This window comes from Nymphaea colorata, chromosome 9 (assembly GCF_008831285.2).
Source record: "Nymphaea colorata isolate Beijing-Zhang1983 chromosome 9, ASM883128v2, whole genome shotgun sequence".
Classification (NCBI taxonomy): Eukaryota; Viridiplantae; Streptophyta; class Magnoliopsida; order Nymphaeales; family Nymphaeaceae; genus Nymphaea; species Nymphaea colorata.
The window spans coordinates 12,929,626-12,952,982 of NC_045146.1; the positions used below are offsets into that span (position 1 = coordinate 12,929,626).

At 37.7% G+C, this 23,357-nt stretch overlaps 3 protein-coding genes across 8 annotated transcripts; all 3 read left to right on the forward strand.

The window, feature by feature from the left end:
• The first annotated feature begins 1,397 nt into the window (after window positions 1–1,397).
• LOC116261523 (phosphatidylinositol/phosphatidylcholine transfer protein SFH12-like) lies at window positions 1,398–10,856 on the forward strand. 3 transcript variants are annotated; one of them, XM_050079417.1, is made up of 15 exons: window positions 1,398–1,574; window positions 1,865–1,952; window positions 2,833–3,127; window positions 3,547–3,646; window positions 4,617–4,883; window positions 5,004–5,081; window positions 5,188–5,289; window positions 5,369–5,418; window positions 5,699–5,798; window positions 5,885–5,980; window positions 6,138–6,248; window positions 7,272–7,413; window positions 8,429–8,778; window positions 9,645–9,722; window positions 10,660–10,856. In XM_050079417.1, the coding sequence occupies exons 2-15, from the start codon at window positions 1,892–1,894 to the stop codon at window positions 10,675–10,677; spliced, it is 1,848 nt and encodes a 615-aa protein (XP_049935374.1). In that variant the 5' UTR covers window positions 1,398–1,574; window positions 1,865–1,891; the 3' UTR covers window positions 10,678–10,856. The 3 variants fall into 3 exon arrangements, with proteins under 3 accessions (XP_049935374.1, XP_031496180.1, XP_031496179.1); XM_031640320.1 differs by having other exon boundaries at window positions 1,399–1,574; window positions 8,396–8,778; XM_031640319.1 differs by having other exon boundaries at window positions 1,570–1,608; window positions 8,396–8,778.
• A 2,485-nt stretch (window positions 10,857–13,341) lies between these two features.
• On the forward strand, window positions 13,342–22,985 carry LOC116261524 (uncharacterized). 4 transcript variants are annotated; one of them, XM_050079421.1, is made up of 9 exons: window positions 13,342–13,738; window positions 14,243–15,171; window positions 15,589–15,694; window positions 16,464–16,672; window positions 17,719–19,278; window positions 19,346–19,451; window positions 21,482–21,568; window positions 21,990–22,258; window positions 22,357–22,985. In XM_050079421.1, exons 2-5 carry the CDS (start codon window positions 14,345–14,347, stop codon window positions 17,981–17,983), a joined length of 1,407 nt encoding a protein of 468 aa, XP_049935378.1. In that variant the 5' UTR covers window positions 13,342–13,738; window positions 14,243–14,344; the 3' UTR covers window positions 17,984–19,278; window positions 19,346–19,451; window positions 21,482–21,568; window positions 21,990–22,258; window positions 22,357–22,985. The 4 variants fall into 4 exon arrangements, with proteins under 4 accessions (XP_049935378.1, XP_049935377.1, XP_049935375.1 ...); XM_050079420.1 differs by having other exon boundaries at window positions 21,520–21,568; XM_050079418.1 differs by having other exon boundaries at window positions 19,381–19,451.
• On the forward strand, window positions 19,139–22,985 carry LOC116261525 (uncharacterized). Its single transcript, XM_031640324.2, has 6 exons — window positions 19,139–19,278; window positions 19,381–19,451; window positions 21,520–21,568; window positions 21,990–22,096; window positions 22,176–22,258; window positions 22,357–22,985. The coding sequence occupies exons 1-6, from the start codon at window positions 19,230–19,232 to the stop codon at window positions 22,607–22,609; spliced, it is 612 nt and encodes a 203-aa protein (XP_031496184.1). The 5' UTR covers window positions 19,139–19,229; the 3' UTR covers window positions 22,610–22,985.
• Window positions 22,986–23,357: the final 372 nt, after the last annotated feature.

Sequence of the window (23,357 nt, forward strand, 5' to 3'; positions counted from 1 at the left end):
GCGAGATCTGTTCTTGGTGCTGCCATCATCACCTTCACCAGCGCTGGGAAATCTTCTGGTGCTTTCCCGCGTCCCCATCTTTATCCCTCCGTCTTCTTCTGTATATAAGCGCGTCCAAGAGGATATCCATTTTCAGAAACAAGATCACCCGACTTGGATAGTGCGACCGGAAACATTAACGACCCACGGCCTGGTGCAATGCACAAGGATATTTACGACCATTTATTTCACTTAAAGTTTTCCGTGGACTCTCGCAGCCGAGGATATTATTGTGTATTGCTTTGTCAATCAGCTTGTTAAAAGTAAAGTGCTGAGCCCTCCTTTGTGGTGCATCCAAACGACTCTTTGTAATTTTAAAACTCCAAGAGAGCGCTTGAATGATAACTCAAAACCAGGATTAGGGTGTTGCGGAAATTAGGTTTCACTAAAACCCAGTTTTCACAAAGCCAAGCTTTAAAAAACTTGGCCTCTCCAAGATTTTTCAGCGAAAGCTTGGTTTTGTTATATTAATCAGATACATAAACCAAGCTTTCAAAACTCATTAAAAAGTTAGCTTTCATAAACCACCAAGTTCCCACAAAGTTGAATTTTTGAAAGTCATCCAAATGCCCCTAAACAAGCATAAACTATAGTCATTGGCTTCTCTGAATTTTTCTCAAGGTAAAATTAAGATTTCCCCTTTCTTTATTTTCTCATAATAAAATGTTGAATGAATCGTTAAGACTTAAGACTATCATCATCAGTTTTCCATATGCCCATATGCAATAAAGAGGTAATTAATTGCATGGAGCATGCATAATTAAGTGAGAGATACTAAGTACTAACGCTTGTTACAACCGTAAACCTTCCATCCCCACCTATATGGTTGTGTTATTTCGGGAAATTTGCACGTAGGGTTTTCTCTTTGTCTGTTATAATTTCAACTACGAGCCTCATATTGCTCATTTTTTTCTCTAGTAGGCCTCACTTTCAATGATAACTGTTAAATAAGTATCATATTCCTCCAACTCTTGCTAAAATGCAGCTAAGATTGAAAAAAAAAAGGGAGAGAAAGATTGGCTGTAATGCCCTTTGCACGTACAATGTGAAAAGCGCTTTTAAACTTAAAAAAGAACAATGCCGAGAAGAATAAACCTTCATGCCTTTCAATATCACATAGCTTCAAACTCAAGTTTCTTTCAAAAGATTTCCACAAAAAGCCGCGAAGAGCGTATAAGAAAAAAAAATAGGGCAGTAAGTTAAAATGCTCGTTTTCATGGGGGTTGTCGAGGCAATGAGGCAACGGAGGCAGGTCAGGTGGCGCCAGCAGTCTTGTTAGAGAAAAAAAAACGTTGGGGGTATTTTGGTCAATAAACGGGAGGCGTTTGAAGGCGCTCGCCAACTTGGTTGGAGTGGCGCACGTATCGGCAGGCTTCGCTGCCTTCCAACGCCTCTACCCACCATATGGGGCTGTTTCCCTCACTGCCGCCTCCTCAACATGCAATTTTAGAATTCTTTTCTCCATCTCTCGCCTCCCGTCGATGCATTAGATATACTCAGCTCCGTCTTTTCTCTACCCGTATCGCTGCTCAAAGGTGGTGATCTCTTTCTCTCTCTCCGAAGGGGCTGGTATTCATGCATAAATTTTTCTTGTATTCCAATTTCTTGAACTTGAGTTCATTTTTCTCCTCTAGTTCTACTTTTGTTTTCTCTTGTTCTGTTTAGTTGTTTGTCTTTTCGGGTATGTGATTTTGTCTTGCTTTTTCTTGAGCTTTTGGCTGAAGATTGATAGGCAATGCATCAGCTATCTCTCTCTCTCTCTCTTCCAATTGAATTAGGCAGTTTCTCATGATGTATCCTTTTGCCTTTGTTGGGGAAAATGCAGGGGGGCTTCCTTTTGAAAGCCCTGCCTATGTCTCGTAAGTCTGGAAACTTACCTGTTGCAACCATGAGCGAGATCGTGAAGAAACCTGGTAATTTTCGTTGATATTATCTATCGTTCTCTGGCTTTGAAATATTATAAATGAATTTAAGCAGCAAGTGTAGCTAATGCAGTCATATACAATGTTGACGTCATTGTTGTGCTTTTCTCGGGAACGTTAGTTTTCTTTTGTACTTCTCCTGCTGGCACCGTGGTGCATTTGGATTTCCAAGTTTCCCAACTAGAAGCTGGGGAGATGCAATGGAAGCAAGCCAGTGGTTAGGAATGTCATCTTTTAGGTTTGAACAAATATCCAATTTGATAGGTAAAGAAAGAAGCAACATATTTGTATCCGTGATGTGGGGGATAATGAATTCTGCCTAGGTGCAAAAATGTTGCAAATTTAGGAATAAATGTACTTCAAGTATGGTGATATACTTTCTGTGGATAACTGTGAATCTTAGTATGTATTAGCAAGTACAAATAGTGGAGAGTTGCTACAATGAATCTTAGTACATAACTATATATTAAAAAATATAAATAGTGGAGAGTTGATATAATGAAAATGCAGGTTAATTTTTTCAGGGTAAGTTCTTTTCCGCGTAAAGGATTATTGAGTCCCAAAATATTTCGTTTTCCTTTATGTAAATAAGTGCGTCCTCTTCAGATGGATGAACAATTACAAGTCTGAGCTTATAGCTTGAAGTACATGTCCATTATCGTTGCAATAATTATTGCAATCGACATTTGCTTCATTTCTAAATATTCACATAATTCATTTATAATTTTCTCATATAGCTGAAAAATTTTCCCCTCTTTAGGAATTAACAGCTTCTAGTACCACAATCATGAAATAATATGGAAGTTGTTTCTTTTCTATTTTGATTTTTGTGTATTCATGTTGCCTTAAAGTGCCGGTTGTTGTTTTAAAGGTCATGATGCATCCCCGCTCTGTGAAGAAAAGCAAGAGAAAAGGTTGGAAGCTGAATACTCGGAAGATGAGAAAAAGGCTAGGATGGGATCGTTGAAAAAGGCAGCAATGAGTGCTTCTACAAAGTTGAGAAATTCTTTAACAAAAAGAAGTAGGAGGAGCAGTAGAGTAGCTTCTATTTCCATTGAAGATGTACGAGATGCAGAGGAATTGCAAGTAGTAGATGCATTTCGCCAAGCACTTATTCTAGAGGAGCTATTACCCACGAGGCATGATGATTACCACATGCTGCTAAGGTTAAATTCCTTTCTTCTTTTATCAACTTAACTGGAAAGGCCTTTTAAGATGTGCATGTCACATGAATGTTTCATGTGTTTCTCTTTTTCATGTATCCATATATTCTGTAAATTGTATATGCATATAGATTGAAGCTTTAAAAAAATTGTATATGCTTGTTAGTGTAGCTATGGCTTATGGGTACACATGCAGGCACAATAGGGGGGTGTATTCACTTTTTAAGAGCATCCACGAATGAGATGGTACATAACATGTTTTTTTTTTTTTTTCACTCATTTGAGAGTAATGTTAAGAATTTATCTATTTCATATAAAAGTGTGGACGATGAAGCCTTTGATCTTGTATCTTGATACTGTTAAGTGATATTTTATGCTACAAATTTGTCTTACTAATGCAAACCAATTCATTGGCACTATAGGTTTCTGAAAGCAAGAAAATTTGACATTGAGAAATCAAAACAAATGTGGGCAGATATGATCAACTGGAGGAAAGAATTTGGTGCTGACACTATTATGGAGGTATGTATAGATAGAAATGAGTTCATTTTCTTCGGAATAGTTTTCTATCTGATTTAGATATTCTTATCTATTTGATTTCAGTTTTTGAATTATCTTAAGTCACTCATTTAAGGGATGTCACTGTGCTAGGTCTGCATTCCTTAGTCATTTTCCATAGGCCTATCTGCAAATTTCTACATGTGATAAAATCTTTTCTCTGTTACGACTAGGACCATAGCTACACACTGTTTCCATGCTAACATAAGAAATTTACACAGATGTCTTGCCATTATATATGTTAAAGTTGTTACAACATGTTAGAACATAAGCTTGTAAAGAAATATCAATAACTTTTGAATGCACTATTATTTCAGTGCAGCCACTAAGAAGTTTGAGTGGCAGAACTAATACAACTTTGTAAATTGATTGGCCCAACACCTTTTCTTGTAAGGTGAAGTCACGGTCGTCCGTTTAAGTCATTCCAACACATTTAGAACATAAGTTTGGAAAAGAAATATCATAAATTTATGAATGCACTATTATTCAAGGCAAGAAAAAGTTTGAGTGGTGAAATGAATAAAAATTTGTAAATTGGTTACATCAACACCTTCCCTTGTAAAGGTGATCATTATCTTTTGATGTTTTCCTAAGAAGTTTAAGTGGTGGTAAATTGATTGCCTCAATACCCTTCCTTGTAAAGATGAAGTTGTGATCCTTGGATGATGTTTGCCCCATTCCGCTATTGAGTTTCTATTTGTGTATCATAACTTCGTAAGTATGTGCTATCTTTGGATTTATATATATATATATATATATATTTTAGAATCTCACTTTGTTGTGTAAGTTGTTTGCAATCCCATCCATATTACAGTTGTGAATATTAGAGGCAGAGGGATTGACATTAATTAAATTCAGCCAAATGTTTTCTAGATTTTTTTTCTTTTTCTAATTTTCAAGTTTTGCATTCAATTTTTTTTCCCACGTCTGGTAGGATTTTGATTTTAAAGAAGTTGACGAGGTGAAGAAGTACTACCCCCAAGGTCATCATGGCGTTGATAAAGAAGGGAGACCTGTTTACATAGAGCAACTGGGGAAGGTGGATGCTAATAAGTTGATGCAAGCAACAAATATGGAGCGTTATATAAAGTATCATGTGCAAGAGTTTGAGAAAACCTTTGCCATTAAGTTTCCTGCTTGCTCTATAGCAGCAAAAAAACATATCGACACAAGCACAACAATCTTAGATGTACAGGGCGTGGTACTCTCTCTCTCTCTCTCTCTCTCTCTCTCTCTCTCTCTCCCCCCCCCCCCCCCACCTTTCCTCCCTCCACATGTCTATCGCAACATGACTTAGTTATTGAAGTGAGATGTCCTTTAGGGTCTGAAGAATTTCAACAAGGCTGCTAGAGAACTTGTAATGCAGCTCCAGAAGATTGATGGTGATAACTACCCTGAGGTACTACCATTTTCTTTCTTTGTGGTTCTTATCAAAGTGCATATGGTTTTCTATTGTAACTTAGGATCCAAATAATTTTATGGGGTACCTTATTTCTGTATTGCAGACGCTGTGCCAGATGTTCATCATAAATGCAGGTTCTGGGTTTAGGCTTCTTTGGAACACTGTGAAGACTTTCCTCGACCCCAAAACTACTGCTAAGATCCACGTAATACATAAGTAGACTTGTGAGCATTATGGGTTAACAGATTTGTGGTTTATGGCTTACATATCCCTCTTTCACTCAGGTCCTTGGAAATAAGTATCAGGACAAGTTGCTTGAAGTAATTGATTCCAGGTACCCTTCAATTTCTGGTTTTATTTCTACATCTTATGGTGTGAGCTTCGAATAGTTAGAGCGACCCATTACTTGAAAATATTATTTTGACATTTTGCATAATTACTTTAATGCATACATTAACACAGTATTTGCATATGTACTTGTCTTTTCTGAACAAATTGAGGAACATGATGCATAAACAACCCCAGCATGAAATAAGAGGAGCTCTATAAGTTCTCTTTATGTTTGCTTGTAAAAAATGTTTTGGTGCTCATATCTTTTTCTGGGTTTACATTAGTGAATTGCCAAAATTTCTGGGAGGGACTTGCACTTGTGCAGATCATGGTGGTTGCCTTAATTCAGACAAAGGCCCATGGAATGATCCTGAAACAATGAAGGTTGTGATTTGTTTCCCTTATGAAAATTTAAAAAATACGTTTTAACTGCACAATTTCGAGCTCTTATTTTCTGAATTTTATTGCAGATGGTTAATGGAGAAGCTAAATGTGCCAGAAAAATTTTCACCATCTCAGGCAGTGATGTGAAGATTATTTCTCAAACTGATAACACCTATCCCAAGGTTTTCAGTCTTTAGCAACAGCTTTCTTTATAACCTATATTTTCTGTTTTTTGTTGTCTTCATCATGTATATTTTTCTGCCCACTTGACCTGTATATATGTATATTTTATTTGCATAAGTTTCTATACTGACAGTTTTTTCCTTCATATCATGCAAGGGCTTTGATTCACTTTGTGGGGAATCACTGCGTGAAGCTGAGGACATGCAATCTCCACGGATTGCAAGGGAGTTTATAGAGCATCCCAGTTTATCTCCTATTCATGAAGCAGTAAGCTTTTCATATCAATGTTGTTAAAATTGGTTCCTGAGCAAAAAGATTCAGAGAATTGGCTGAATCAGATCAGAATTAAAACACAGTTGAATTGGATCAATTTTAAAATATATGTTCTTTATGTAAAAGAACTGACAGCAAAAAAACAAGAAAGTAATTGAAAATTATAAAAAACATGAAACAGGCCATATGTCCTCCTTCCATTGGATCCTGTATTAATAAAAAAAAAGCAAAAAAGTCCACTTCAATTTGAATCAGCTGATTCAGGCCAATTATGATTGCTTTTTCCATTTTTCTTCTTCTTGTTCTTGTTCTTGTTCTTCCTCCACCTCCTCTTTTTTCTCTTTCATTCTGTTCTTGGCCTGTCTAAGTCCTATCTATTCTTTCACCTAGGCGCCACATACTCCTTTTTGAAGGCCCACCACCCATGCCCGCCAGAACTAACAGTTTATGTCCATAAAGCAACACAAAAACTATATTTTTGGGAGGGTCCTAAAGGGAGACCTACCAAAATGCATCCCAAGGGACCCATCCCCTCCACACACAGACATATCAGCTATGGCAATTCACTGTCAGACCATGCAAAGCAATCTAAGGACCTCAAATTCAGACTTCATATTACTATGATAATAGTCCATGCAGAGTATAATTAAACAAAAGAAGAAGAAAAGAATTTTATGACATTTTTTCACTTGGGCATCCCAGGTGGCCCAGCCTGTCTAGATGGTAAATAATTCCAGTTCAGCTATTTTTCTTCCCCAGTTGTGTAAATCTCAGGTGGTGTTTCAACATGTCTCTTTTCTTTGTCAACCAAACTGTTTTACTTTGCTTTAATCATGGATGAATTGGTTGAGTGAAAGAAAAAATAAGTCATGTAAGGCAAACGCTTTTGGTGGGATGGTATTCAAATTTTTCTTCCATTTGTGGACATTGACTTTTCCATCTCCTGAGATCTCGGATCTTGTAATGATGACTCTTCTTTTTCCCCTTTCATCCCTGAGTTTGCATAAAATTTTACAGGCTCAAATTGGCAAAGCAAATCTGAAAGACACCTGCGATGATGATGATGACATCCCAATGGTTGATAAGACTGTTGATTGTAGTTGGAAAAAAGAAGCTTCAGATGGGAAATCTACATATCAAGTTCCTATAATTTCTAAAGGTACAAAAGCTTTTGCTTTTACAATGTTCTTGTGTGTGTTGTGGGATTCGTAAAACAGATTGGTAATCTATCCAAACTTAATAATAACATGCATACTTTTGGTGATCTACATAAATACACATGTAAAAATATATTTTACTCTAAGGCAAATGGAAACCAAATTAGCTGGTATATAGCAATGGTCATATATAGAGTTGATACATAAAAATATAAGATCATTGATACATCCATGCACGTAGAAGATAAAAAGGGAGTTGGCTTACAGCAACACAAGTTCCATATATGATGCATGAACCTATCCTATCAAAATTTATGTCACCCCAGTTTCCCATGTTTGATTAACTCAGAATCCAACTTAATTGTCAAAACATATAAGAATGTAATGCTGCATCAAAGTGCACTAGACAAACATATAAGAGAAAGGACATGTACATGTACATGAAAGTGAACAGCTCCAGCCAAGCCCTTCTCATACATCAAATAACTTACCATGAAAGTGGGAATTTTTCCATGATCTATTAACATTTCATTACTTCTCAGTGTCTCTTTCTCTAACTCGGTTATAACATAGTCAATCCATAGTTCCACAAAATAAAATTATGATACTGCCTGTCTCTTAATCATATTTGGCCAAAACTTGGATCCTCACACCTGCATCATGTTGCCTCACCATTCTTAAATGATTGTGCCCTACCTAGCAATTTTGAATCAAAACTCTGAAGATGTATCTGGTATCTTCTCTCTTTGGCAGAAATCTTGAATGTCTGTTAGGTGAAAAAATTATGTTGGTTACTCTTAAGGTTGTTCTTTTTTTCGTATTTGTTGGACATTCTTTATCTGCTAACTTTCCTAGAATTTAAGTGAAAATTGATAAAGTGTATTGATGCATTCAAGTTTCAAGCACATAACTTTCTTCATCCTGTGTCACTGATATTAATATTAGTGGAACTGGCTTAAGCTCAGTACTTGCCACCCAAAACAGGAACCCTTTCTTCTGATTCCCGTGTTTGTCCAGAAGGAAAAAGCACACAGATACTTGCAGGGGTCATGTCCATTGTCACGGGAATTATTGGATTCCCACGCTCAATGCCAAAGAAACTCACTGAAGCACCAATGGATTACAGCAGTCCTACTTACTGTGCTAACTCGGTGATGAAAGATGAAGGAGCTTATCATTCCTTGGCAGCTCCTGTTGTTTCTGCTTCTGAGTATGCATCTGTTATGAAACGCCTTAATGACTTGGAAGAGAAGGTTGTGACTGCCAGTATGAAACCCTCAGAGATGTCATTTGATAAGGAGGAGCTTCTCAATGCTACAGTACAACGTGTCAGTACTCTGGAGACAGAAATTCTGGAAGCTAAGAAGGTAAAATGGACGCAACACCTGCAAACATTGCATTAAGGGGTTCATGTACCCCATGTACCATGCTGTTCTTTCATGATAGCTCTGTAGTTTATAATGCACTAGATCAGCTTCACACTTAAGATTGACCATCCTAATGCATTGGACGAGGTCAAAACTAAGTTCATATTTGGGTTGAGATGTTGTATCATTTTATCCCAAGTCCTAACTTGAGAGATGGAATGATCATTGTCTCACACAATCTAGTTAGTTTGGGGTTCTGCTTTCAGTTGGATAGAATGCTTAATAACTCCTCTAGTTTTAGTCCAATCATTGTCCTATTGTTTTTTATACATGAGAATAATCCACGTACAAGGCATCAAATTTTTATGCAAGATTAAAATCTGAACAATTTATTATTATTTCTGAACTATCTGTTGACATGAACATATAAGTAACATAACTTCTATTAATTAATGGTGTTTATGCAATTATTTGTTATGCTCTGTAAGTGAAATAAATGCCTTAAAAGTTAACACTTTCAGAAGTTGTTAATATTTAAGGTTGCATATTGCTGAAAGTATTGAGGTGAGGTTTAGATATTCGTATGATTGTATGTTTATGCATTATTCATTTGCTTTCATGAAGTGCATATGAATTTAGAAATGGATCAGCTAAATAAATAAGATTGTACGCTGTACATTGGGGAAAAGAAAAGTACCAAAACGATGACTAAACCATTTGAATCCCTAGTTTTGTGTATCTCTTCAGATGTTATCAAATTTTTTGTTCAGCAATTGCATCATATTGTTTTTTTCTCTGACCTGTATCCTTCGAGATCTCCCTATATTCGATTTCTGGATACTCATAGACATTCATGTGTTTTATAGGCTCTTCAAGAAGCTCTTCAGCAACAAGAGGAGCTACTTGCATATATTGAGAAGAAGAAAAAGAAAAAGAACTCAAGGGTATGCTCTTTACTGTGCTGTCCATATCAAAGGCAATGTATTACATAGTGAGAACCATGCTCGATATTTACATAAATTTTGATCTGTCTTTGATTGGTTGGATTTTATTTACATAGAACATCAGGCATCCTTGTCTGGAAATTTACCTTTTTTTCCATGGAAGAATGTTGTGAAGTGGTCTGAGTCAATGATGCCAAAGTCTCTGAACCATTAGAATGGTGCCAGTGAGTGTTTCTCTGAACCATTAGAATGGTGTCAGTTAGTATTCCTTTCTAACAGCTGACAGTCCTTCCGGTCGTAATCTGTGGAACACCACAGAGCACAGAAGCATAAGACTGAAAGGCCGAAGGTTGAGTCCAACTTTAAGTGAATTTTATTGTTTGGACTACTACTGCAATTTTATGTGATTCTTTTTTGTCTCAATGCACTTTTTTCTTTTCTATCCAATAGTTTTACCTAAGAAGAACCAGTGTTATCAGAATTGGTGTCAGCACCATATTAGCTTGCTGACTCATATGGCATATCACTGATACACATTAGCCCATGTCAACCTATTACCTATTTCTTCTATTTTAGCTAACCCTTATTTAGCTAGATTTGTTAAGAAATCAAAAGTTACTTTTCTAGACCAGCATTCGTTCAACACTGTTGATGCAACGAAATGGTACGATGTGTATTGCCATGCAACAATGACAACACTGGGAAGAACACTGCTTTATGTTTTTTCTTTTTTGTTCAAGAACACTGCTTTATGTTTTTTCTTTTTTGTTCTTTCTGCTACTTGACTGTATATGACTCCATCTAGTGATGAAACTTTTTCTCCTATTCTAGGTTGAAAAGCATGTGATGTACTTTGAAAATGATTTGATTGTGTTTCAACAACTTAAAATTTTCTTGTTCACTATGATGACGTCAACCAAATTTTTTCTTTTTGCAGAACCCATTCTGTTGGTAAGCTGCAGCTTCGCAGAAAGTCAATTACCTTCAGCTGACATTTGGTTCTGGCAGCGGTCTTGGTTCAATCTAGCCCTCACAGAGCTGTGCAGCTTGTTCTCAAAACTTGTAACTGTGAATAACAGCTAATCTGACGATACATTGTACATTCAAAAGATAGAAATACTAATCGTCCATATATCTTCACATGTCATATTGCACTGCGTTTCTTTCTCTCGTTATTTCATTCTTCTTTGTGGTTGCCATCCCTTTTACGGAAGCGGATTTTCTCAGAGTCATCTGTTTCTCTGCAATAATTTCAAATGAAGATCTAAAACTTCATACATTTAGCCTATATTATCACAAACTACTGCTTGTTGGCAGATTAATGCAGAAATGCACTAGCAGCACCATGGCTATGGTACAAAGTTGTTCTTTGATGTAGCCATGCATCAAAGCATTCCTAGAGTTCTAATGAAAGTATGGCATATATGGCATTATCTTCCATTCTCTATTTCCCGTGAAGGAAAACTAAACCCCTCAAGTAAACACACAATTGAATCATCAGGCATAGTAAGCACGAGAAATTGCCGCTAATCTCGTCAAAATTCAGTGTCATAATAACAAGCGACTGGCTGGTTGATATGCTTGGCCAAGTTTTAGATGGTCATATAGAAGAAAGGTTTTACTTTTCCATTTGCTCTTTATCGTGAGCACTGAGAAAGACTGGCCTTCCACGTCCAACAATAGTGTAAGCATGTGGACCCATACACACACACGTGAATAAATAAATAAATAAATAAATATATATATATATATATATATATATATATATATATATATATATATATATATATATATATATATATATATAGAGAGAGAGAGAGAGAGAGAGAGAGAGTTGAAGCTCCATTATCAACAAGGGCACCTTGGATGCTTTCCCTCCATTGTATGGTGGGCTAAAACAGGACATTGATAAATTTTCATTTAGAGGACAGAACTTTGGCCGTAAACCCAAATATGAGCCTTGGATTCTGATTTTGCTAATATGAGCCTCTGTTTTGCTTGCAATCAACGAATATAGGCCTATTTTCATCATCATATTTTAACTCTATTTAACATGTCAACAAAAGTGAGGCATATACAGAGAAAATAAAAATGGTAAATATTTTACTGGAAATTATAGTCAATACTGGACCTAAAATGAAAATACATTCAAAGGCACAATCATAATAACAAAGATCAAATAGTTATAGGAAAAAAAAAAGCCGATAATGAAGAAACAAGAATAAAAATCTGATAGTGTGAACAAGAACCTGCGATTTTAATTGAGCAGACTTAGTAAACTTGACAAGCTAAAAGAAAATCACTATTCCTTTTGGATCTTCCTGCTTCAGGTTAGTTTAAAAATAACGGCAACTTGTGGAAGTCCCTTGGGGATCGATGTGGCTCCCTTAAAAAAAAAAAAAAATCAATCTATCAGCTTATATGTTTCTTAAAAAGTTAATCTGCATTGTTTTAGCTTTTTTATATATATAATGATATTTGACCTTATGTATCACCGATACACATTATTTTCTTAAGGTTCCTAAGCCGAGTCAGGAACGATTCTTACAACATCACAATTTCCTGTTAGATCTGCGAGAGAACTCACCTTCTTGACCATCATACGAGTTTGACTTACAACTCACGATAAAAGTTTGAAGCGTCAATGCGTGGGAACGTTCCAAACGTTATAATGAAGTTTGTTCAAACGTGCCCTTTGAACTTTTCTATTTTATGAGGCGGACGTTAAGAAGTTGTTGCTGAGATTCGACACGTGTAGATCCAAAATAAAACTAAATTTATTAATCATTACATGTAATTAAATTAAGATAATTAAGATATTGTATGAAAGTATGATTCGTATAATTCTATTTGACAATTGAAGGATATTTGATTGATTAGATGCACTTCTAGATGTGGTAGTGTATTGGATGGCAAGGTGGTCTCGTTTCTTTAATAATTCAGGTTTGAGTATGTCACAGACGTATGTTTTATTTTTGAACAGTAAAATATTCCGAAGCATGCTTTGTGAAAAGTAAAAACCCAAAGAGTCGAACATTGGGAGGGTGAGTGCTGAAATGAACCACTCACCCTTAAAAAAAAACCCTTGTCAAAGATTTCAAAAAGAGTAGGCCCTACATTACTATCATATTTAATAATATATATAATTATAATTTTAGTTATCAAGAGTCACTTTTAGTTCATTATAAGAGCAGTTTAATTTATTTTAATGAGCATTTGAGAAAAAAATAATGAACAAAAGATGATAAACATTTGTTCACAATTTTCTTTTTTGTTTTTTTTTTCTACCGTTAATTACAATGAATCAATCAACCTTTTATTAAATATGCTAGGTATAGAATCACCAATCAATTTTCTTATTTATTATTATTAAATGTAATTAAATTTATTACCATACATATTGGAAATCAAATTATTTGGAGTACCAAAACTAGAAAAAGGATCGCTGGATTCTCAACTTGGAGATGGACTCTAATTAGTTTAACATGTTTCTTATCGCAAGGAATCTGGAGACGGTATATTCTTTCGAATTCGGCTGCGTTTTAGGTGGAAGGGGCCCCCACCAGCGGCTCAAATGTGAGGCCGCGCGTCTCCTCCTTTCCCCTCTTTATTGGAATAAAATTAGCGGGTCCTTGGCAAGGAAGAGTCGGAGAGGTTCCAGGAAGAGGTTCCGTTTCCGTGTGGGTCTTCTCTGGCGTCTCTCTCTCTCTCTCTCTCTGTTTCTCTCTGGGAGCGGAAATAGGGGCGGTGGATTCCAATCTCTAATGTCGACCACTGCTTTGTTGGAATCGAAATCGAATAATCTTCCTTGGCTGCAGCGGGAGAGGTGTGGACTTTGTTTGACGCTCGCCGCGTTCATGCATTGAGGTGACCGCCGGACCGTATCGTCGCCAGTCGTCGACTTCTTATTCAGATGGTCAGGCTGTCATGCTCTCCCATGACAGCCTGATCTTGATTTCCGTCGTCGACTTCCTTCTTGGAGCTTCCCGGTTTTCCCTTATTGGTTTCGTTTGCAGGTAAGCGGGGAAAGAAATCAAGGTTCTCAACTTTGATCGGTTTGTTGTCTTTTATTTTTTATTTTTTGGTTGGACGGTAGAGGAACGGAATTTTTGCGGCGTGAATTTGATTTTGTTTTTGCCGGAACGCAGATTGCCCCTCCCCAACTTGTCCGTTTCTTGTTCTTTTTCTTGTTTCTAAGATGTGGGTTTTCGCTTTCTTTGTTGGTGGAGGCGCAAGTGGATCTTATTCAAATGTTGGTCGCGTCAGTTATAAGCGTTCCCATGTCCGCCTTGCCGAGTGCGCCTGTACCTTGAGATTTCCGATCTTTTATTCTTTTGCAGTTGCCTGCTGTTTAACTTTTGGGACCTTTGTTGGAATCCTTAAAATGATGGGTGTTCGTTGAATTTCTGCATTTTTTTTTTGTGAACCAATTTTTTGTTATGTACTTCTGCTGGTTGTTCTAAGAATTTTAATGAATGTGGCATGTTCGTTTTCATGATTTTCTTGCTTTGCTTTGTCAGGTGTACAAAATTTGCGATTAAAATCCTGTGAATACTTGGAGTTTCCTGTACTTGAAGCAATTATCTTGATTGGTGCGGCAAGGTTCGGTCTCATTTCTGACGATGGGGTCCTATACCGGGCTTCTGCATAGACCTTTCGCTGCTGCAGCCGCTGCTGCGGTCGCAGCGGTATCTGCAGATGTTCATGACAAGTTTCCTGTAAAGTTCCATGACAGTTCGACTACTGAGTTAACTAATTCTTTTCTACCAAGAGAATCACCTCCAGTCTCCAATTCCAGTTCATCATCCAAATCATTCATATCAATAGATATTTCACTTCTCAACTGTTCACATTCATCTGTAGTACCAAGAGTTCTTGTGCCTACTTCTGTTACCGATGCTCCCTGTCCAGTACCAATTTCTCATCTTCCGAGATCCCAGTTGTCAAAGGTGTTTGATATGAAGCTTCCTAGTTCTTCTTCTCCATATTCCGTACCCTCTGCTTCTCCTGCTGTGCTTGGTCTTTTGTATCAATCCGCCAATTTAACCCCTGTGAAGAAACTTCAGAAATCTCTGCCATCCAGTGAGTCCACTTCCTCTCCTGGCAGTCCTTCGGACGTATTATATGAGTGGCATTCCCCACAATCTGGTTCATGTGGAATTGAAAGGGTTCCAAAGTGCTGTGGTGACACATCCAAGACGACAGTTGTGTTGCTTGGTTGGTTGGGGGCAAAACAGAAACATCTTAAAAGATATGCAGAGTGGTATACCTCCAGAGGTTTTAATGCAGTCACTTTCACCTTCCCTATGAGTGATGTTGTCAGTTATACGCCTGGTGGAAAAGCAGAACAGCACCTGGGTCTGCTTGTTAACCATCTCGCTCATTGGATGGGGGAGGATGATGGGAACAAACTGATTTTCCACACCTTCAGCAATACGGGCTGGTTGACGTGAGTTTATTTTTCCTGTTCTATTTTGTTTCATGAACATGACAACTTTTTCATGTTTGGGTTTCAGACTCCATCTTTTAGTGAATTGCGAATGCATGAGATGCTTTGTACATGAACTTTACAATTTCAACTGAAACCAGCAGATTGGTCGTGATGATCAAACGTCTCCCAAGTATATAGTTGGTTTATTTACAGGTTAATGTTAAAAACTGGAGATGTGGCCACATCGTTAATTATGTCCACTGTTATTCACATCCTTAATTAGGTGAAGGTCATGAATGGAACATTACCAACAAGATACTGGCACATAAACTGGAAGATTTCTAAAGTGTGTAGACATATTGACCTGCACTCCGAAGTTTTGTTTACAGTTTCTAGTCCAGAAATTCTGAGACAGCTGTTTTTTTCTTTTAACAGGTATGGTGTCATTCTTGAGAAGCTATCCCATCAGGATCAATCTATGATTGAGAACATCAAAGGTTGCATAGTAGATTCTGCTCCTGTCGCTGCTCCTGACCCACAGGTCAGAAATTCAACTTATGCTGCAGACAATTTCTTGGTTTATGAGTGTTATTTCTGCATTGTCTTCCTTGGGAAGCTCCTTTCCTCCAGTTTCAAGTTGTGATTTATTGATTATTGAACACGAATGCATTTGACATGCATACTGCCCTATTTTAATGGTAGGCCAGAATATGCTTGTTTAGATACAACAAATGCATGACTTAAGGTTTTCATTTAGATACTTTAGAAACAGAAATATTTAGGTCGTCAGGTAACGTTCTTCCTTCAGAAATACAAGTACTTCCATGTGGGGATTGGTCACAAACCAATTGTAGATACTAGACCATGATTTATGAAGTGGAGACTTGAACCATGACGTCTATATAGATCTGCTTCATGAAAGGTGAAAGTTGAGGGAGCTAAGAACTAATGAGAAGTAAAGATAGGCATTGGATATAATTTGGGAATACGATTTTTAGAGCTAGAAATATATAATAAAGTAAGGAGGGAGACAAATAATTGTAATTAATATTTGATAGGTAGTGATGTGTGTGTAGTGTGAAGGTTGAATTCGATATTATCAATATGATTACCTGCATAGCATGGCCTTATGAGAAATTTATCAGTATTCTATTTTCCTTTAAGATAGATGGCTGTCTTAGATGCTTCTTTATTTCAAAGCATATTAAACATCAGTATCTTTGGCTGCATTCCATTCCCCATTTCTTCCCACTGTATGAGGCAGTTTTAACAGTTTCCAAGTTTATTGATTCTTTTCTTTTTGGATGAAGGTCTGGGCATCTGGGTTTTCGGCTGCTATTTTGCAGAAACAGAGTGTTGCCACAAAAGGATCCATTAGGCCAGTTGAAGGAGGTGTGGAGATTATAGTGGATGCAAATACACTAGCTTGTGAACGCAAGCCAGCAGTTACTGAAGCAGCTTTGCTTGCTATTCTTGAAAAATTCTTTGAGGTGGTTCTGAATCTTCCTTCTGTGAACAAGTAAGAACACTTGTTTTCCTTTAATAAATTTGAATTTTGTGTGATGTCATGTATGTTTTAAAAGATTGAGAATCTATCGTGCATAATAAACTAAAATTTCTGTTTATATAATTGCCATAGGGTTGCTGAAGTGAGCCTTTTCAATGTTGTAAAAGACATACTGTAACGCTTATCGGTTGCGCCGACCTATATGCCGTATCATAACGTATCATATATATAACATACTATATCGTAAATGTGTATATTGAAAATAACAACTGTAAAATTGTTGAAGCCTTTTGGTTCTTAGATTCTGAATATCCTTTTTACAACCCTTGGCATCAACTTGGTCCTGCTTCTAATTCTATAGCTTAGGTTAGATCTAGGCAGTTGTTTTGATCTTGTTCTGAGGCATCCGGGAAGTTCTGGATGGCTCTGTCGTCTTTCAGTACTTTCCTTTTGTTGAATAAAACACATTTTAAAAAAAAAGAACGTCAAAAAACAAAAAACACGTGTAATACCCGTATAATACCCGTATTATACGTTTTTTCTCCTTTTTTCCCGTTTTTTTGCCCTTTTTTTATTAGTTTTCATTTTTTATAATTTTTAAGATGTATTAAATGTTTAATTTTTTTAAAAAATTTGCCGAACTTTTCCCGTTTTATTCTCGAGATATAGAACTTTGCCGTATTATATCCGTTTTTTTCCTCGCTGTTTAATACCCGTACACGTTTAATACCCGTATACTGTTTAATACCCGTACACTGCAAAGTGAGAGAAGTGTCAGCTTGTCTTTTACACTCTCGTATAACGTTCTCCAGAATCATATACGAAAAAATAGTACTAGATAATCTAAATTGTCAGAATTCATCTGTAACATTGTGAATGACCTAGTTCACAAATTTCAATTGAAGAGAAAAAAGGCTTTTGGTTAGTTTATAACTTTATGAAAACTCTCCTATCTGATGGCTTTTTATGCACTGGAACGTCATACCATGAAATTACTCTAAAATATTGTACGTCGTGTTTTGGATTGCCTAACCTTTTTTTGGGGTGTGGATTTACAGGAGGCTCTCAGATGTACTTGACATACTGTCCTCGAAGCAGCCCAAATGTCCGCAACTGTATATATACAGTACAGCTGACAGAGTGATCCCAGCCAAATCAGTGGAGTCTTTCATAGATGAGCAGCGCAAGACTGGACACAACGTTAGAGCTTGCAATTTCATCTTTTCTCCTCATGTTGATCACTTTCGCAATAACCCAAGCCTCTATAGTTCCCAGCTGACTGGTTTCTTGGAGGATTGTGTACTCATGTGCAAAGAGTCCTAATTGAAACGGTCTATTGTCCTCTATTCCTTGATATCTTGTATGGTTATGGCATTTTTATCCGATAACCATATGTGCTCGTTGAGCACCATTCTTTTTGCATTTCTTTTTGGGATATAATTTCGGTTCCAAGAGAGGCTATGAAAATGACCAGTCTGAAAAGAAAAATAATTATTTTACTGTGGAAAATTCATTGACATGATCTGCTGTAATCTTGGAAGTGTTCCGTTTGTTTGCGACGTGCTATAAAACTTCAGAATTGTAGGCGGTAGTATATGGAGTTGTTGCACACTGTGATGTGTTCTTATTGCAGTGAAAGGTGCATCAAAGTAAGGTACAGCACATGAACTGTCGAGTGAAGTTCTAAGTTCTAACCAAAGCAACGTCTAAAACTGGTGGCGCTGTCATTTTGTTGCCAGATATTTTTGTGGCGTTTTCCTCATAGGGGTCGGTCGTTCTGGTAATTATTGTCCTCTTAATTGAAAAGCAAGAAGTAAAACTTACGAAGCAGGTATAGGTAAAAGGGGGTTCTGACGTATTGTCATGGTTGGGCTTGAAGCCTTGGATACACAAGGCATGAAGATTTAAGACTGTTTATGGCACTTTGCAATTACAAACTGTTTCATGTGCCAAAGGGGCCCAAAGAGATCGAATTCGGGTTGCGTTTGCGTGTTACCACAAAAAGATTAGCAGGATATTGTATCTACTTGAATTTATACTCGAATAACAGATTGTTTATACTGCACTTAAATTCCGATCTTGAACAGAAAACCAAGCTGATGTGAAGTTCCACTACAATTTCATCTGTAAATAAGCATAAACAGCATGGAGAGGTGGTTTTGAAGCTATGAGAATGAAGATCAGAGTCCTGGCTAGAAGTTGGATCGGGCTGGTGGTCTGGGAGTCAAAACATCTGATATGACACCAGCGTTGGATCGACCGAAGAAATAGAAATAGATGTCAGACGTGATTCGGATCTAAATCTTACCCGTTTGCACCTAGACCCGTGCAGCCTGCCGGTGAGTTCATATGTACCGCCTAGCGCTCGAGCGGGGGACGCCCTTTGCTTTGGCTTCGGACCTCCCTCTCTCCCCCTCTGCTTCCCATCTCGGCGATTTATTCTCTCTTGATCTTCGCCTTATACGCTTGCCGTCGCCGGTTACATTCCGGTAAAGTTTCCTTCGTACCTCATCCACGTAGAACAACAACAATCCAGAAAGGGCAGGCGAGGCGGTGAAGGTTCGTGTCTATGGCGGGGAGAGAAGTTCGTGAGTACACCAATCTGAGCGACCCAAAAGGTGCTTATCTAGGAACTCCCCATGACTTTCCCCTTTTCTTTGTGTCGTGTTGATACTGATTTTTTAGGGCGGTCGGTTTTGTGATGGTCGTCGCGGCGGCAGATAAGAAATGGGGGAAGGGAAAGGATAGGATCGATGACGAGGATATCACCTTCCAGAGGATGGTTGCCAAGGTTAGCGAATCCGACCTTCTGTTGCCATCATCCTCCTCAGCTTCATTGATATTTGTGTATTGTTTTTCACGTTCTTCCGCAGTGATGTCATCTCTTTCATACTAGGGGAAGCTTCTTCGTAGGTCGATTGTCCTAGTTGTTCATAAATTCTAGTTCTTATCAATCTCTTTTTTTCATCTCGGGCAAATTCGTCTGAGCAATTGCTGCCAGTTTCTTTGTCTCTTTTATTGTTTAATAGTTGGTGGACAGAAGATGTAATTGATGATGCTTAGTGTAAATATAAGGTTTCATTCACTTCAACGTCATCCTCGATGTTGGTTGGTTGAAGTATGAGATTTGTATGCAGTTAGGGCGTCAATTTCTTTGCAATTTGGATTTTTTCATCGAAGATAATTACGCTAGTCGGTTGCAGATTGCAACACCCTTTTGCTTCGATAAATAAGAAGCTGACTTCCATCAACATTTGCAATTCTAGTCGGCTCCAGAACGTGACATCCTTCTCCATCGAGAAATACGAATGTGATTTGACGGCGCATTGCAACTCCTAATCTGTTTTTATTAACTATCTCTACCATTAAATATTTCCTAATAAATGCCCCAGAGCAGTATCTTTGTGTATCATTGGTTGCTTGTGGAAACATATGAACTCAAACTTTCTATTGTTTTCTATAAACCATTGAAGAGTTTCATCCAAGGGCACACTACATCTTTGGTTAACCAATGTCTAGCAGTGTTAAAAATGAATGTGAAATACGTATGAATACTTGTATCAGTTGGATGTGGAATAAGGTTTACTTAACAATATAATTATTAAAAATGGTAAGTTTTATTTGAAATTTTAAAAAATATATATGTTAAAATAAATCAGCTTTGTAATTTAATAATATGCTGTGGAATATTTTTTTTGGGCAAGATCCTATACAAACTTCTCTGACGTGAAAAAGCAAAGCCACAGGTGAGATTGTGATTGTATTGTTGCAGTAACGGTTGAGGAGATGTTCAATAGTAGTGATGGATTGCTAGGTTTAAGTTTCCACAATTCTCTCCTGCAATGTATTGTTCACACATCTATATCACTAAGCTATAGATATTTTGACAGTCTTGAATGTATGAGTAGGCATACTTGGTGTGGCTGCCCAAGCAAGCATTCAGACTTCATGCAGCAAGTACATGCTGCAGTCAACATTAGCACTGTTGAACACCTTACATAAATGCCAAGAAGTCTCATGGCAATCAATTGATGCATGATAGGAGCTGCTACCTAGTTCACCATGTTAGGACCTGCAATGCTTTGGAGGGTCATTGAGATGCATCCAAAATCTGGGTCCCTATATTTTTGATGTAGTGGACTGAGTTGGAAGAATATGGAGCTACTTGGCAGGACATTCATGTATTTTCCTAAAGCTTTTTGCCTTTAGAACAAGCCCATCTTCTAGGTGCCAATGATGTCAGCAGTTAGTATGAATAGTACTTACCAGATAATGGTATTGGGAAATTATAGTGGCATAGCATGCAATCAGTAAGCTGCAAGCGTGATTCATTTTCTAATTATCTAGAGTATTACTTTGAATATGATATTGTGGTTTAAATATTGATTATGGGTCCATTCTGGACAGTTCTCAAAGTCAATCATGGGGATTACATAATAGCCTTAAGATGGACAATAGACTATTCTTCAACTGTTGTTTAGGTGAAAACCAGGGGGGCCTAGCCTAGGTTTGCTTTTAAAAATGAAAGAATCAAATGCACCTAGGTTTCCTTCCTGCTTTTGGTATCAATTTGGCAGCATTCTTTCCTGTGTTTTTACATCATGAACAGCACATTTTTTATAAGTTGATTAAATGCACCTAGGTTTCCTGTTTGGGTATTAATTTGGCAGCATTCTTTCCCGTCTTTTGTATCATGAATGGCACATTCTTGAGAAGTCTAGGATAAGCTTAGGAGCATCCTTATGATTTATGCATTATATTTTCCCCTTCCAATAGATTCTTTTACTTTTTATATTTTAGACTGATAACATGCCCTGGCAGGGATTTTGGCGTCCTCCATTGGCATTTGGTATAACTAGATGCAAGAGGTTGCTGGAGAACGTGGCGGTTATTTGCATGGGAGAGGCGGTATTTTCTTCTTTCTGGCACCTTAATTTAGTATGAGTTTGATTTGTCATGTCATCAAATCAAACTAAGAAAACAGGAAAGACTTCAGGAGGAGCAATCACTTCCATCATTTTCCACAAACTTAGTGGAAGGGAATGTACCTGCTCTTGTCTGGCTGCCTCATGTCCATTACTACAAGATAAACATCCTTAGTCATCTAGTTTCATTAACGGATCAAATGAGGCTTCCTACCATTATCAGAGAATAGAAGCTAAGCGAAGATAGTCCTTTGTCCTTTCCGTAGGCTTCTTTCCATTATCATACGGTAGAGGCTGAGAATGGAGGATAGTTCTCTGGCCAGTTGCCTTTTCACCCAGGCACTCCCTTCATATTTTTTTCCTTTAAATATTTTCTAGTGCATTTCACATTGTCTCTGCTGCAGCCTTGGACAGTGATGATCTGCTCTATCTAAAAGAGCAGATGGAAGCTGAGGAAGATGCTGAACGTCTTCTACAACGTGCAGAAAAGAGAGCATTTGCTGCCTTTAAGATATCCTTATGAGCTTTTTGATCATATCTTTTTTATATCCTTGAATATGAAATGTTGTTTCCTTTTAACTAAGCTACACAAGGCTGCTAGTCTTGCAGATTCAACACCTGCATCACTGCCATTGCCCTTACGTGTAGAACCGAAGCCTAAAAGTGGGATCAGGTGAGATTTGAAATCAGATTATTTAGTTATAATACTTAACCAGTTCTACTATCAGTACTTTCTCGTAGGTGTTAATTGTGTGGCCTGTATGAAACCAGACAGCAGGACCTTCTGAAGAGCATCGTTGAAATCAAGCCAAAACGGCAGAGGGTCTCTAGTCCCTCAAACGGGACGCAGACAAACCAATTGAGCCCAGCTTCTGCAACTCAAGATGCGGTAAAGGGGAATCTAGACCAAGAAACAGGCAAGGGCTTGCCCACCCACAACAGAGAAGATCAGAGTGACAAGAAACCGGAAGAGGCTGGCAAAAGCTTGCTAGGTTTGGCTTATGAAAGTTCGGACGAGGACTGAATTGACAAACAGGGGGCGACACATGGTATTACTGCAGAAATGAGATCATTTGCACCTTGCAGATAGCTTTACGACTTATCCTCCAACTCCTTAGCTAGTCCTTTTCCTCCCCATCTGATCACCTAATTCTCGTATTATGGGGTGGTATTCAACCTTTGTAGAGGGTCAGTCAACAGAAAATTTGCTTTTCTGGTCCTGGATTTTGATGTATCTTGTGGAAGAGAAACCACTTAGCATGGTGTGTTCCCCCTTGTAATTGTGGAGGCCGATATAGTGGCATCTTGCTGCAAAGGTGGGCGTTTATTTTGTGCTGCTAATCTGCTACATTGTACCAAGTTCACCATAATTTAATGTCGGCTCGTTACTATTTCTTTCATTCTTTTCTTGCTGGAAATTCTGTGATCTTGTTTTCCTGACTTGGGGAGTTATAGTGGTGTGCTATGATCAGGTACAACCGATTGTGCCCAAAAGAAAAGGCGCCCATATCGTCATGGGCAGTGATGGTTCAAGTTCCGTAATTGTTACACAAGTGTACGCTACAAGTATAGACCTTCATATCGGCGCCATGCAGTCAAGAGGTTTTACCAAGAACATCCAAGAGAGTTTTGGTTTGGGCTTTCGATCAGTTTCAGTCCTCATCATGGTCGGTCTTATTATAACTGCAAAACCGCATCATCTGGTGACAAATAACACCGCTTAAAACTAACTTATATCGACTTGAAAAATCAGATGCAGCCTTAGGTACCAA